The sequence below is a fragment of the Exophiala mesophila genome, assembly GCF_000836275.1.
Source record: "Exophiala mesophila strain CBS 40295 unplaced genomic scaffold supercont1.5, whole genome shotgun sequence".
NCBI lineage: Eukaryota > Fungi > Ascomycota > Eurotiomycetes > Chaetothyriales > Herpotrichiellaceae > Exophiala > Exophiala mesophila.
In genome coordinates this window covers 266945-280798 of record NW_015622508.1, presented here as the reverse complement: position 1 = coordinate 280798, position 13854 = coordinate 266945, and the positions used below count along the sequence as shown (strand labels likewise).

Sequence of the window (13854 nt, the reverse complement as noted above, 5' to 3'; positions counted from 1 at the left end):
CCAAATGATGACTAGATGGCCCCCTTCTCTATCACACCCAAGCACCTTATTTTCATCACGGAAAGTGATGTTCCATTCATCTTCCACAGTTCGCTTAAAAGGGGGCTGCTTGAGTACCCCCGCCCGCAGCTACCCACTTGAGTCTCTGGTCGTTGTGACTGGACTGCATTGAAGCTTGACATCAACCCCGACTGCCTTACTGTAATGATGATCTACAGTACTCCGTATGTAGCATGTCAGTCCCCCTTGCTATATGGCGGTGAGGTCCACTCGTTGAGCCTTGGAATGTTTCTGTCGTCATACTTTGCGCTAAAGACCGTCGATTCGAAGGTCAGAGACAGGAGAATTGCAGAGCAGGCAAGGCGAGTAGCTGGCTGGTATCTACTCGTACTTACTACTGACTTGCTTATGTAGGACACGAAAAAATATGGGGATTTTCAGTCGAGGACCGCCGACTAGCATCGTCCGGCAACATTGTACTACACTCAATGCCTTGTACTGCGTGGGCTGTTGAATAAATCGGGTTTTGTGACTGAGGGTCGGAGCCAGGCGAAAGGGAATTCTACAACCCAACGTGCTTAACTCTCTCCTGGCACTGGCACTGGCACATTTCACGGAAAAATGTCCAAGGAGCCCATGCAAGCACTTTAATTTTAGAGGTCCAGGCCAGACAGTTGAAACTTGACTACCTACCAGGTAGGTAGGTCCTCCCTAGTAGTACTCCAGACAAGAATATTCGTACAGCATTCCTTTCCCAGGCCATGGAACTAAATCTACGCGAGATGCGGAAATACATGATCCGCATCGTCAAGCCTAGGGTGATTGCTGACAACTACTCCGTACGCGTACGCACACGCATATGTACAGGCTGCAGGCCACATCAGCTTATCATGTGGTATTAAATTAGGCATTGCTGGGTTTGGTTCTCATGCCATAGGCTCAGTCATGATATCTTTACTATAAACATCGCGTGCCGTCAGCTATTGTAGGTTTCGGCACACATGAGCGACCGGAGGTAGTCATAAATTCTATAATTGGCTAATCACGTAGACACTTTAAAAGATGCCGCTGGTGCCGCTGGTGCCCATGCTTATCATTGTCTGTACTTGGTGACGGAATACGACGGAACCATACCACGAGCACTAGAAGGACTTCTGAGCCTTCTTGACTGGTCGCTAGGCGATTTGGGTTGTGGTTCTAAAACTACTACTCCGTACGGAGTAGTCATGGTTGCTCGTACGCATCCAAATTACAGTCAGCACGGCAGAGATGGAATTGTGAAACAATCTACTTAAAGAAGGTCAAGGTTTACTTAGGCCAGAGTTGGGCGGCACCGATAGGCTGTGTAAAGTCCGAGGAACGACGGCGCCTTAGGCGTGGAAGAATGCCACGAGCGAAGGACCAGTGGGACCAAAACCGGATTCGTCAAGATTGCGGTCAGGTGCCTCTCTTGGCCCCAGGGAGGAGTCAAATCACAAGAGCAAAACCAGGCTAAGGAGCATTTCGGAAACGTGGGAAAGCGGGTGGCGTTTTTCAGATGGAAACGAGCATGGGTTTGACTATGGCCACGTGGGCGCCCGAGGCGCTCCCCCTTAGGGTGTCCTAGCCAAAGACTCGTGGGGCCGAGAGGCTCCAACAAGCACGCCCGACTTGGGCACCCTGCACCCTGCAACCTGCGAGCCTGCTACCGTCGCCAAGTCTCTAGGGGCAGGCATGGGAGGTGTGCGTACCATGACAAGAACCACTTGAACCTCAAATCACCATCTGTTAAGTTAGTGGGCACTCACAAGCACTCTCGTCAAAGTCGACCGCCCCAACTCCTGGTCTTGGTTCTGAGGGGGAACATTTCGTGCTCCACTTCACTTTCGCTTCCCCCTTGCCCTTCTCGAAGACTGATAACGAAGACTCGTTTCCACTGTTCGAAGCTCGACAATTTCTTCCATTGACCTTCGATCCACTCCACTCCCAGGGTCGGAGGCTGTGACAGGGGCTCTCGTAGCAATCCACTGTACCGCCTGCTTTGATGGACAATTTGCTAGGGCAGTGGGCACAGATTACTTTTTTCAGGTACTCGGTATATGAGAGACGAGAAATTTGGGGCCAAGGGGAGTGGCACCTTGGGGCAAACCAACTATTGACCCTGCCAGGAGAAGATGAAGATTGATTTGTTGAAAAGGTCTCGATGGCGCCCCTAAGGCACTGCCAGAAGTCACGTCCGGCCCGGGAGCAGCAGCAGCCTGGATTCCCTAGGTAATCGCTCCTCACCGTGGGCTGTGTGTAACAGGTCTGCGGACCATCGCCAAGGCATCTGACGAATAAAAGCAGCAAACGAGGCAGGGATTGACTAAGAACAACGCCCATCTCCGCATTTGCTGGATTGGATTGTGGACCGAGGGTTTTTACCGCCCAGCTGCCACCCTGCCTAGCTCACACTGCCAGTCCAGAAAATCAGTGTCAGGCTCTGAAAGGCCAAGTTAAGCGAGGGAATCAAAGATTTCCCATGAGCGAGATCCATACGACTGCTCGTACACCAAATATGCCAATTGCCGGAGCCAACATGACTGGTAAACACACAAGCGACTGGGCTCTTCTCGCTTGTTGTCCTCTGTCGATCTCTACATAAAACTCCCTACCTAAAGTACCGCCAACTGTGCCTGGGTGCTTTCGGCTGGATCACGCATACGCAGCTGTCCCTGGCCGTGAAAGCCTACCTGCTGTGATACGGAGGTACTCGGGGCCCGAGGGTTTCCGAGGGAGCCTCCTCCCCTCGGCCCCTCGGGCCAAGACGCAATGGACCAGAAACTCTTCGTTTTCATATGATGCTACTGACCACGTTTTGCTGCGCGATCCATGCCATCGTGCAGTGCAGGGTCGCCCCGTCGAGTCAGACCTTGGTGGTCCTGCCATGGCACCATTCCACGTTCTAAGCAGACACAGATGCATCCGCATATACGTAAGACGGTGGCCCGCTAAACAGAACAGGACAAAGCTCATGCACCAAGGCAAGTAAAAGAAAGGACGGCGGTCCCCATGTACCTAGGCTCCCAGGCTACCTTACTCCAGTGGTGACCCATCCTGCCGAGCTGCGAATACTGGCTATCGTTTGGCTTCCGTGTATTATCACTCTCCATAGAAAGTCGAACTTATCTAGGCCTTGTTCAGTAGTGGTGCCTTCGATCCTCCCCATGACCCTGGCACCTATCATTGATTTGATGGCCCTTCACCCTTAATTCAGTAACACTTACAGAATCTCTTTGGAATTGTTGCTCACGAACCTTGCCCCTTGCTCGTCGGAGGATGAGCGTTTCTTGGTTTCGAAGATGCAAACATCCACAGGCCGAGGGGGCTGCTTTATCCTGGCAATCTCACGTGGCGACACCCCCGCTAGTCGTCGTTGTGGCTGCCACGAGGTCTCGTGGCACTAACTTTCACAGTACTCCGTATGCGTACTCTGTGTACGCGTGTCTCCCCCACAGCCCTGCAAATACTGAACTCAATATCCGGTGCTTTTTTGACGTATTGACACTTCAATCCTTCCGGCCTGAGAAAGTAACGGGCTAGTCAACCGATCTTTGAGTACGCAAATTTCCACTACGTTACGAGCACCTCCTCGTACACTACTACTAGCTGCAATTGTCAACAGCTACGGAGTAGTACTACCTGTCCTCATACTCTCGTTACGATACCTTGCAGACCCACGCAGCTTCCGACCCGCAACAACCTAGATTCCAATTTCAATTTTGTCCACACCAAGCTGCACAGTCGCACTCTCACTCAGACTGTGATGAAAGAGCGATTTGATAATATGGCCAGGGCACTGCCAGACATCATGTCCAACCTGGCTTGACACAAACGGACCAACGCTGTCTTAGCAAAGTTTTTCGGCCTCTGAGCCACCAAGACCTAACCCACCAAGGCACGGGTAGCAACCTTCACAGCCGTTGACCGTTAGGCCGTGGGAGCGGCCATGGCATCTCCGCAGACATGTCATAGAGCCCCCCCCCCCCCCCCCCCCCCCCAGCAGCAACAAAAAGCCACTATGGGCAGAATCCTCACGGGTCAGACGTTCTCATACGAAAAAAGTACCCCGTCGATATATCTTGTGCACGGGCCCAGTCGACTTCCCAATCCATTCCAGAGCCGCACTTAAAGTGGAATCAGGGCATGCTGCGGCCTGTGCCTCATGGGCTAGTGAACAGCTTTATGATAGAGGACGGGGCTTTATTCAATGATCACCTTGCTTTCGGCGACCACTCGCTTTGCCCCTGACCTGACGAGACTCACAATGCTACGTGGCGACCACTCGGAGTAGGCACACCGCGCCCATCGTGGATTTTCAAACTGGCACATGTGATGACAGCTGGAGTCTGAGAAGAGACCTATCCCTTTGGGTCTTGGCTGACTCACTTTCCATGCTCGATGATGTCGAAGACATCTTATGGTAAGGACTCTCTTGACGACCCCTCATGCACTATCCAGCACTATGATGCAGCAACGACTCCGTCGACCAATGCCATGCATCGACTTGGATCGCATCGCTTGAGCCCAACTCGAGCCAATTGTCCTTCAGCGGGACAGCAGCTACCTAGTTTCCTACGTCAGGGAGTTCTACCATACGGAGTAGTGTCCAGACATGCCCGAGTAACAAGCGGTCAAACGTTGACCACGGTCCCCTGTCACCATGCTGTCGCCATGCGCTGCCAAAATGACGATCCCATTTCCAGTGCAGGATACACGTGGGATTCCTGACCTCGGTCCCTGTTACCCCTTCCATCCACCATGACATACAATGTCGCTTGAAGCTAACTACTATCCTGGTTGGATGGTGATCATTTCTGACACCGGAGCACCGACACCTGTGACAACAGTATTACCAGCATGCCCGTGGCAGTGAAGATCCCCTTTCTTGCGACTGACATTTCCGATGAAGCTGACGCAACGTACAGTCAGCCATGTCACACTGTGCCTTCCTTGCCATTGCTTACAATCACAGCCTAGGCACATCCACGAGTAAACAACGTGGCTAACACCCACGTCCATTTCCACGGATAAGAAAGACATTCTAAGCCTGTCCCATTGTCGAACATATGGATGAGCTCTCACACAGCTACAAGACCAAGATAATTATTCCATAGCATTCATGAAATACTGATTAAATATACAAGTTTTTCCGATTGTCAAGGCTACCTACGTACTTTTCCTGTCATGTGCTGCTAGGGACATTCTTCCTGAAAGCCCTTTGAATCGCCGAGCATTACGTCCGAGACAAGCATTCAATTACAAAGATAGATGCCATCATTCATCCAGACACCAGCCAGCTATCATCACCATTCTACAGGGTCCGTCTTGACCTCACCCCGGTTGGTCTTGGGCACAGGGACCGCATCGACCTTGACGGGTCCTTTCCTCCACTTCTTGAGGTAGCCACTTCCGTCCAACCAAGGGGTGTCCAGAGTCCTCTTTTGCTCAAAACTGGCAATCTTGTCATCCAATTGCATGGTGAGTCCGATGTCGTCGAGTCCCTCCACCAAGCAGTGCTTGCGGAACTCTTCAACCTCAAAAGAGGCAAGCTCTTTGCCATCGGCATCTCGAACAACCTGGTTCGGCAGGTCCACCTCAATCTCGCGACCGGCCTTTGCTTCCGCAGCGATTGTTTCGAGCTTGGCCTGATCTGAGATGACGAGAGGCAACATGCCGTTCTTGAATGTGTTGTTGAAGAAGATGTCAGCATAGCTGGGTGCGATCACGCACTTGATGCCAAAGTCCAGAAGCGCCCATGGCGCGTGTTCTCGAGAGCTTCCACAGCCAAAGTTTGGACCAGTCACCACAAGGATCTTGGATTTCCGGTAGGGCTCTTGGTTGAGGATAAATGATTCGTTCTCGCTGCCGTCTTCGTTATAGCGAAGAGGATGGAATAGTGCGGCTCCGAGACCGGTACGCTTGATGGTCTTGAGGAACTGTTTGGGGATGATGGCATCGGTATCGACGTTGGACTTTTCAAGTGGTGCGGCGATGCCCCGGAGAACGGTGAATTTTGGCAGACCAGTCGAACTTGACTTGGCTGCAGTGCCGGTGTGGTTGGACGGGGTCGTGTTTTGGTCAGTTGGGATGTCCATGATTCTATCGAGTTCCTCTTCGGAGTCGACATCTGCAAAAGCAGCAGTCACGTCGAGCTTCGGTGATGCCTTCTCGTTTGAGGCAGTGTTGGTCAGTTTCCGCACATCAGCCAGCTTGCCGACAATGGCAGCTGCAGCGGCCATGACGGGGGACACGAGATGTGTTCGGCCAAGGGCCCCTTGTCGTCCCTCGAAGTTTCGGTTCGATGTACTTGCACATCGTTCTCTCGGAGACAGAATATCAGGGTTCATGCCCAAGCACATTGAGCAGCCGGCTTCTCGCCATTCGAACCCAGCATCAAGGAATATCTTATCGAGACCTTCTCGCTCAGCTTGTTCCTTGATGTTACCCGAACCTGGAACAACCATTGCACGTGTCACATTTGATGCTATCTTCTTGCCTTGGACAATCTTGGCTGCGGCACGGAGATCTTCCATTCTCGAGTTGGTACAGGAACCAATGAAAACCTTGTCGATTTGGATATCCTCCATCTTGGTACCAGCAGTTAAGCCCATGTATTCAAGGGCACGTTTGCAGCTTGCCTTTTTGTTTGGATCTTCAAAGTCATCTGGGCCTGGGACGACACCAGTGATGGGGACAACATCTTGAGGTGAAGTACCCCACGAGACCGTGGGTGCAATGTCTTTGGCATCAATGAATACTTCGCTGTCATACTTGGCGCCGTCGTCGGAGCGAAGGCTCAGCCAGTAGTTGGTGGCCTTCTTCCATTCATTGCTGTCTGGTTTAGGGGCCAGAGGTCGACCTTTGAGGTAGTCAAATGTGATCTGATCGGGTGCAATCATGCCAGCACGAGCACCGCCCTCGATCGACATGTTACATATCGACATGCGGGCTTCCATACTCAGCCCGCGGATGGCTGACCCACAGAACTCAATGACAGCCCCAGTGCCACCAGCAGTACCGATGATACCGATGGCGTGCAGGATGATGTCTTTGCTGCTGACGCCCGGAGCCAGCTTGCCATCGACCTGTATCCGCATATTCTTGCTCTTCTTAGTAATCAAGCACTGAGTGGCCAAAACGTGCTCGACCTCGCTTGTCCCAATACCGAAAGCCAAAGCGCCAAAGGCACCGTGAGTCGAGGTATGACTGTCGCCACAGACGACGGTTGTGCCGGGGAGGGTGAAGCCCTGTTCAGGGCCAATGACATGGACAATACCCTGGTTCTTGTCACCGAGGCCAAAGTATGTGAGGCCAAAGTCTTTGACATTGTCCTCGAGGGTCACACATTGTAATCTTGAGTCCTCCTCCTTGACAAAGTCGGCAACATTCTTGAAGTTCTTTCGCGGGGTTGTCGGAACATTGTGATCCGTAGTAGCGAGGGTACAGTCGGGACGACGCACTTTCCGGTTCGCATTCTTTAGTCCTTCGAAAGCCTGCGGTGAGGTGACTTCGTGGACTAAGTGTCTATCTGTAAATCATATTAATAAGTGGTCTTGAGGACTTTGCGGTGAACACGTGCCGATGTATAGAAGGACTGTGCCGTCCTTTTCTCGATTGACAACGTGGTCTTGAAAGACCTTGTCATAAAGAGTTCTGGGTTGAGCATCCACGGAAGGCATCTTGACGATTTGATCTCCGTGATCAGAGTAGAGACTTGAGCCTGGAATTGACCAACGAGAAGAGACTCAATGGAATACTTGGTTATGGTTATAAGCAGGAAATCTGGCGGCGAAGTCGAAATGTGGAGGGGTCCGAGATCGGATTGTGAGGATGACTTCACCTTGACTTTGATTGGCTTGCGGACAATGGGTTGAACTCCCCGCAAATCGCAAGCACGGCTTATCAACTCTGATGCACCCACACGTCCATCACCTCCATCGCCTCCATTGCCAGTTGTCCATATCGCCTCCGAGAACGCAGTTGAGTGTCACTGTATCAGCCTAATGATTACTCCGGGGACGGACATGGTTGAGTCACACCTGTTCAGTCTTTGAAACACAATGTGACTGTGCGGCTCCAGGGCTCCGAATTCGCACTATGGTCTGTTCTTGTATGCAAGAACATCTCGATGATGGTGCTGCACCCCGCGCCCAGCGTCTATTAGCATCTGGATGGGCAAGTGTAAACAAACGACTGCTGAAATTGTCCGAGGGTAGTGTTGTTCCAAGTCTATCGAGATATAGCTCCGCCTTCGAGATGCCTTTTAGATGTTTTTGCAGGGGGCAAGTGTCTTGTCTTCCGTGCACATCGCATAGAGTCCCACGGTCTTGTCCAAGACATAATGATTGATGATGGCATGTACTTTCTGGCATGCAGCACCTGATCGATCTCATGGCAGGAGAAGATAACAATCTTTTTACCAATGATGACAGAGAGCGAATTTCAAGACCAGCTTTTAGCAAGTCGTTCTATGATGAAGACAAGAAGGAGAAGTGGGAGCTACACCATATTATCAACAATACGCCCTGGGCCACGATGCTGTTGTGACATTTGCTCAACGAACACCGTGAGGTTCTACTAGCTGGGTTATAGCATTTATATAATTTTGGGAACCAAGCTCAAGTCCTCTCACTTTTCTGGGGTTATGACAAGGTGCAAATCGCCCAAATTGACGATGTTTCTGCACTTGGATATTTCTATGATCTTCATATCGATGTCACATCAATCTGGACATGAGTATTCACCTCTCGTTCCTCCGGCGTGTGCTTTGGTGGTGAGAATGGCGTCACTAACAAATTATTGCCTCCAAAAAATGGATTTGATACATAGGCTCGGTGGCGCCTTCCCAAATACCTAAGGCAGTTAGCGGTTCGCCTATTGTGGCAATTACGCGACCATCGATCGGCGAGTGGCAGGCGCGATCTGAGCATCGACACCTCCTCACTTCATCACGAAGAGATACCACGAATGCCATAGACCTGATTGATCCTCTAAATTCTAAAATTTTGGCATGTACCTGCCTCGATTTCACGACAAGGACAAGCCTAGCCATTGGAACAGAAGCCGGAAATACTAACAAAGCATTTGACAAACAAGAATACTCCCTTGGAGCACTTCAGGACTGGTCGCGTCTCAAGTGTATGCAAGTCACGCAGTCCAGTGAATGCCCTCGGCTAGCTGCTGCAACGCAACCTGAGACCTCCTCCATTTTAGTCAGAATCTTAGCTGCCACCAGCCGACTTTCGGATGCTGGCACAGCGGGGCCCAGCGCTTTCAGGCGTGTACAAGTTGCTTGAGAACAAGCCAAAGACGAGATATCTCGTTATTCTACGACAGCCTAGGTGTACGTCCGCTGTTAAAAGCAGAACATTTGGCTCAAGAACTCTCCCATGCGCCCCCTGCTCTGGAAATAACAGTCGGTTCTCAACCACTACTATTCGTTTCCAGCATCAAGCGAGCCATCGTTCCAACCCAAGCCCACTTCGAAACAAAACAGAACAGAACAAACCAGACTCTTCTACAGATAGTGACAATTCAAAGCCTTCCACATCGAGCCTCACACCACAGGCGACCTCCATAGATCCACCAACCGGCCATCTAAGCATCGTCTTTACCGATATTGTCAAATCAACAGCGATATGGGAAACCAACACAGAGGCCATGGTCCAGGCAATGCACATTCATGATACCGCCATTCGAACACACATGGCAATCAATCAAGGCTACGAAGTTAAACAGAATGGCGACGGCTTCATGCTCGCATTCCCAACCGCAACCATGGCAGTGCAGTTTTGTCTCGACGTCCAGGAGCAACTACTCGACGAAGCCTGGCCCAAGGGCATTCTGAAGCTGGCACATGGCAAGGTTAGCACTGATGAGCAAGGCCACGTGCTATTCCGAGGGCTCAAGCTACGCATATCGGCGCACTGGGGGGAACCGGTCTGCGCATGGAACGAGGTCATCCATAGGATGGATTACCTAGGGCCTATGGTCAATCGCGCAGCCAGATTCATCGAGGTCACTGAAGCTGGACAGGTGGTGGTTTCCCGAGATTTGGTGACACAGTTGCAGTACGAATTAGGTGTCTCTCACGGTCTTGACTCGAAACATCATACGGCTACAGAGGAGGAGGCAGTTCCGACTGAACTGAGTCTACCCAAACTCAGCTCCAATGCCGTGCAGGACAAGCTGACCCACCAACAATTTGAGATCCGAGCACTAGGAGACCATAACTTTCGCGGATTGAAGCATCCTGAGTCCCTCTACTTTATAGTCCCCCGCTCACTTGAGGGAAGAGTCAACCACTGGCATCAAGTCAAACATGTTTCTGGTGTCAAGGGCAACATAAGGTCCAAAGGTGGGTGAAAGAGACGCAAGGAGAAGCCCATTCTTCTTCAGTTTCAGTTTCAAGAAACAGACCATCATCCGTCTCGTCCATTTTCAAGGTTCGAGTTGCACCAGCAAAGTCTATGGTAGCTTTCTTCATCAACCCCATGCACAAGTTACTGCAACCCTAAGCTTTTACATCGACCTCAGGAACAGCGGTGTCGTCTACGCCTTCAGCTCCCTCGTCCACCGCGGTGTCATCTCCGCCGTTGACATCAATCAGGTCTCCACCGGTTGCCGGCCCGTCACTCTCCAACTTCAAGTACTCTTCCCATTCAGGAAACAAGTCATCATCGACCTCGGGAACACCAAGCAACCGGCTGACCTTAGCTTTGCCCTGTTTATCGAGTTGTTCTTTCCACTCAACGACCAGGTCCTTGGTTTGAGATGGTTTGTATGTTTGGCTGAAGAGCACCGCCTCGCTGAGTCGGTCAGTTCGCTTCAGCAATTCGATCGCTGCCGGAATATCACCCGTCGACCAGAGACTGGCAAACGCGACGTTGTTGCTCCCTGCTTCTTCGGCTTGTTTGGCGAGTTGGTGAAGACCTTGGGCGTTTCCAGAGCTTGTGTAGAGTAACAGAAGACTGCCCAAGTCCTTTGCGTTGACAAAGCACTCCTCGGCAAGTTTGATGTCCCATGCCTCGAGAGCCTTGTCGGCGACTGCCGACCACTTTGCTTGAATGTCGGATTCCCGGGCAATTTCAAGCGCGACGGCAAGATTGTTGAGCCCCAAGGCGAGCTCGAATCGATGTTCGGGGTCTGTGGCCACGTCCAAGGCCAATTCCTTGTGGCCTTGAGCTTCCAGAAAGCGTGCAATCTTGTTCAGTTGATCTGATGGGATGTCTGTGAGAAGGTCCTGAGCCGCCTCCAGTTCTCCCCGGAGCACCAGGGTCTGGTAAGAGAGAAGGGCTGTAGACAGGCTGTAGCTGACGACATTGACATCCTTATCAGCAAGATATACTCGTTCGTCTCTCTGCAGGTAGCGTAGGACGTAGTTCGGCTGGTCGAACTGAGCCACGTGGACGACTTGTTCGCCGAGCAAATAGCTGAGCCGCGTTGTCGTCGTGAAGAGGAAAGCATCTCCAACCCATTCGCCGCTCTTGACAGACTCTTGCAGATCGGACACGACCGAGAACGCAGCCTCGACTCCATCCTCATCTGCTTGGCCAGAATTGAGACCCTCAAGGTACGCTTCTCGATCGAAGCGCAGCACATATGTGGTGTCGGCACATGCCAGAGCAACGAGCTCTCCGGATTCGCTCCAATAGACCTTTGCCTCATGTTAATATCCATTGCACATGATACGGTGGATTGAAATTTTTCATACCTCTCTTGGTTCAACTTCGATTCTGCGAACGAGGTTACCAGTCTCCCAGTCGAAGAGACCGATGCCTCCTTGGCCTTTGACTCCCAGCAGAACTCCGCCAGAAAGTCCCTCGGCTTGGAAGCCTACGTCGAGACTTCCACCCTCCTTGAGTTTCTTGTACAGCTTAACACTCGTGCTGGATTCTCGAATGGCATAATCGGTCGGGTTTTGGTGTGAGCCCCTAGCCAATGTGTTAGAAACCAGCCCATAGAACGAGTGGAAGAGTTGTTACCATGCAAAATCAAGTGCTTGCCCAAATGCTTGGTTTCTCCATGCCAGGGCAGTGTACTATTGAGAAGGTTAGAATGTCAGGTTGGTGTTATCATCAATCTACTCACGATGATAAATTCGCCGTCTCCACAAACGGAGACGAATCTACCATTCGGTGAATGCAATAGCGTGGTGGGGTAGCTGTTGGTGTCAGTATTGAGAAGTGAGAGACAATCTAGCGAGAAACTTACATCTCGGTAGTACCCATATCTTTGCTTGGGAGAGCAATTGGAGCACCATCTTTCAGTGTTGAGTCGCCACCTTTGACAATCGCAGAGACAACTTCATTATGACGCGCCCAAACCAACTTTCCAGTGCTATCCATGGAAACGGCAGGCTCTTCCCGCCCCATCTTGACAACAACTGCACCATCATCAAAACCCATAGCCACGCCCTGTTTGCCGCGTTGGTATGAAACACACCAGGCCCTCTCGAGGCCATAGCTGAGTGACTGTTCCAAGCGGTAGGTGTTTGCGTGCCAGAGTTTGATTGTTCCATCTTCGGAGCCAGAGATGATGACGGGTAATTCTGGATGATAGCAAGCAAAGCTGACGTTGCTGGTATGTCCTTCTAGGGTCGCGATGAGAGCTTTGGTGGTGTAATCCCAGATTTTGACGGTCTTGTCGTCTGAGGTGCTTAGCAGGTAAGGCTTATCACTGTGGGGGTAATAGTCGATGTGGTTGACACCCTTTTCGTGGGCCTCGATGGTCTGCTTTGCTGTGGCGTTGTCGATACTCCATACCTTGATGGTCCGATCCAAGCAAGCTGATGCAAACACATTTGTGTCTTTGGGATTGATCGAAAGACCCATGACATAATGTTGATGGCCCACAAATTCACGGACGCAGCGCCAATCTTTTTCCCAATCAAACATTCGTATTGTCATGTCATCCGAGGCGGTAAGAACAACGCTGAGGGTAGGATGGACCACAATGGCTCGGATATAATCGGGGTGCCTGGTGACAGATCAACAAGATGCCCTCAACAGAGTGCTGGAGGGCTTACGCTTCAAAGGATTTGACCTTCTCGCTTGTGTTCCAGTTGACGACTCGTAGTTGGAAATCATCACTACCGCATACGATCCAGTTTTTTCGTTCGATAAATCGGCCGGCCCGTACAGGGACATCGGTGAGTTCAAATGTCTTGATGATGGACTGTGTTTCGTAAGACCAGATATGTGCGTGGCCATTGTATAGAGTGGTGAGAATCTTGTCAAGTCAGTGGATTTGGTGCGCATATAGGGAAAGGCTCAGTACCCATGGTTCCGTACTATGGAATGGTTAGATTCAGCTTTAGGTGGGGGAATAAGGGGAAGAAGTACCTGTGGAAATCAATGCCTTTCACTCTCTCCGAGCCTACATGATGTCAATTCAAAGTCCAATAGCCGCGCCATGAGCAGACTCACGGGCAAAGAGCTGTCTTTTGACGTCTAAACGCATGGTGTCGTTTGCTGGAGAATCTTGGGAAGAGGGAGGGGAGTCTCGCGGTGTGTGTGCGCGCACACAATGCAACACTCAAAGGAATTTGTCTAGGGCCAGCGGAGGGATCGATAGAAGCGAATCAGAGGACAAAGGTCAAATTCCATGTCATGAACACATCACGAGGCGTCTGATATAGGATGTTGGTGTTGTGGCTTCAGACTTGGATGAGATGTCCTCAATAAACATTTCGCCCTCCTGCGCCTGTACAGGACAAGTTTCCTCCGCAGGGGTTATCGGGTCGTCAGACAGAATCTAATCACGTGACGTAATGCAAAATCACGCGGGTTAAGGTGTTGCAGGTTGCCTTGTAGAGTATGTCGAGGAGTCTGA

At 51.2% G+C, this 13854-nt stretch overlaps 3 protein-coding genes across 3 annotated transcripts; 1 reads left to right on the top strand and 2 right to left on the bottom strand.

The window, feature by feature from the left end:
- Positions 1 to 5127: 5127 nt before the first annotated feature.
- On the bottom strand, positions 5128 to 7817 carry PV10_06911 (3-isopropylmalate dehydratase, large subunit). Its single transcript, XM_016371760.1, has 2 exons — positions 7601 to 7817; positions 5128 to 7549 (listed from the first exon to the last, which is right to left on the bottom strand). Exons 1-2 carry the CDS (start codon positions 7698 to 7700, stop codon positions 5325 to 5327), a joined length of 2325 nt encoding a protein of 774 aa, XP_016221092.1. The 5' UTR covers positions 7701 to 7817; the 3' UTR covers positions 5128 to 5324.
- Positions 7818 to 9267: 1450 nt separating this feature from the next.
- Positions 9268 to 10386, top strand: PV10_06910 (uncharacterized protein; the record flags this gene model as incomplete). Its single annotated transcript, XM_016371759.1, has 1 exon — positions 9268 to 10386. The coding sequence occupies one exon, from the start codon at positions 9268 to 9270 to the stop codon at positions 10384 to 10386; it is 1119 nt and encodes a 372-aa protein (XP_016221091.1).
- On the bottom strand, positions 10146 to 13681 carry PV10_06909 (uncharacterized protein). The gene is made up of 9 exons (XM_016371758.1): positions 13449 to 13681; positions 13365 to 13398; positions 13300 to 13312; positions 13049 to 13251; positions 12235 to 12999; positions 12112 to 12184; positions 12006 to 12061; positions 11735 to 11954; positions 10146 to 11677 (listed from the first exon to the last, which is right to left on the bottom strand). The coding sequence occupies exons 1-9, from the start codon at positions 13480 to 13482 to the stop codon at positions 10535 to 10537; spliced, it is 2541 nt and encodes an 846-aa protein (XP_016221090.1). The 5' UTR covers positions 13483 to 13681; the 3' UTR covers positions 10146 to 10534.
- Positions 13682 to 13854: the final 173 nt, after the last annotated feature.

What these genes read in the sequence shown, in the direction of transcription:
- PV10_06911 (XM_016371760.1), bottom strand. Translation starts at nt 7,700, where the DNA reads ATGCCTTCCGTGGATGCTCAACCCAGAACTCTTTATGACAAGGTCTTT. An exon ending in CACAGTCCTTCTATACATCG is followed by an intron (nt 7,550 to 7,600) that starts GCACGTGTTCAC and finishes TATGATTTACAG; the next exon opens with ATAGACACTTAGTCCACGAA.
- PV10_06909 (XM_016371758.1), bottom strand. Translation starts at nt 13,482, where the DNA reads ATGCGTTTAGACGTCAAAAGACAGCTCTTTGCCC. An exon ending in CAAAAGACAGCTCTTTGCCC is followed by an intron (nt 13,399 to 13,448) that starts GTGAGTCTGCTC and finishes GACATCATGTAG; the next exon opens with GCTCGGAGAGAGTGAAAGGC. An exon ending in TCGAAGTTGAACCAAGAGAG is followed by an intron (nt 11,678 to 11,734) that starts GTATGAAAAATT and finishes CATGAGGCAAAG; the next exon opens with GTCTATTGGAGCGAATCCGG.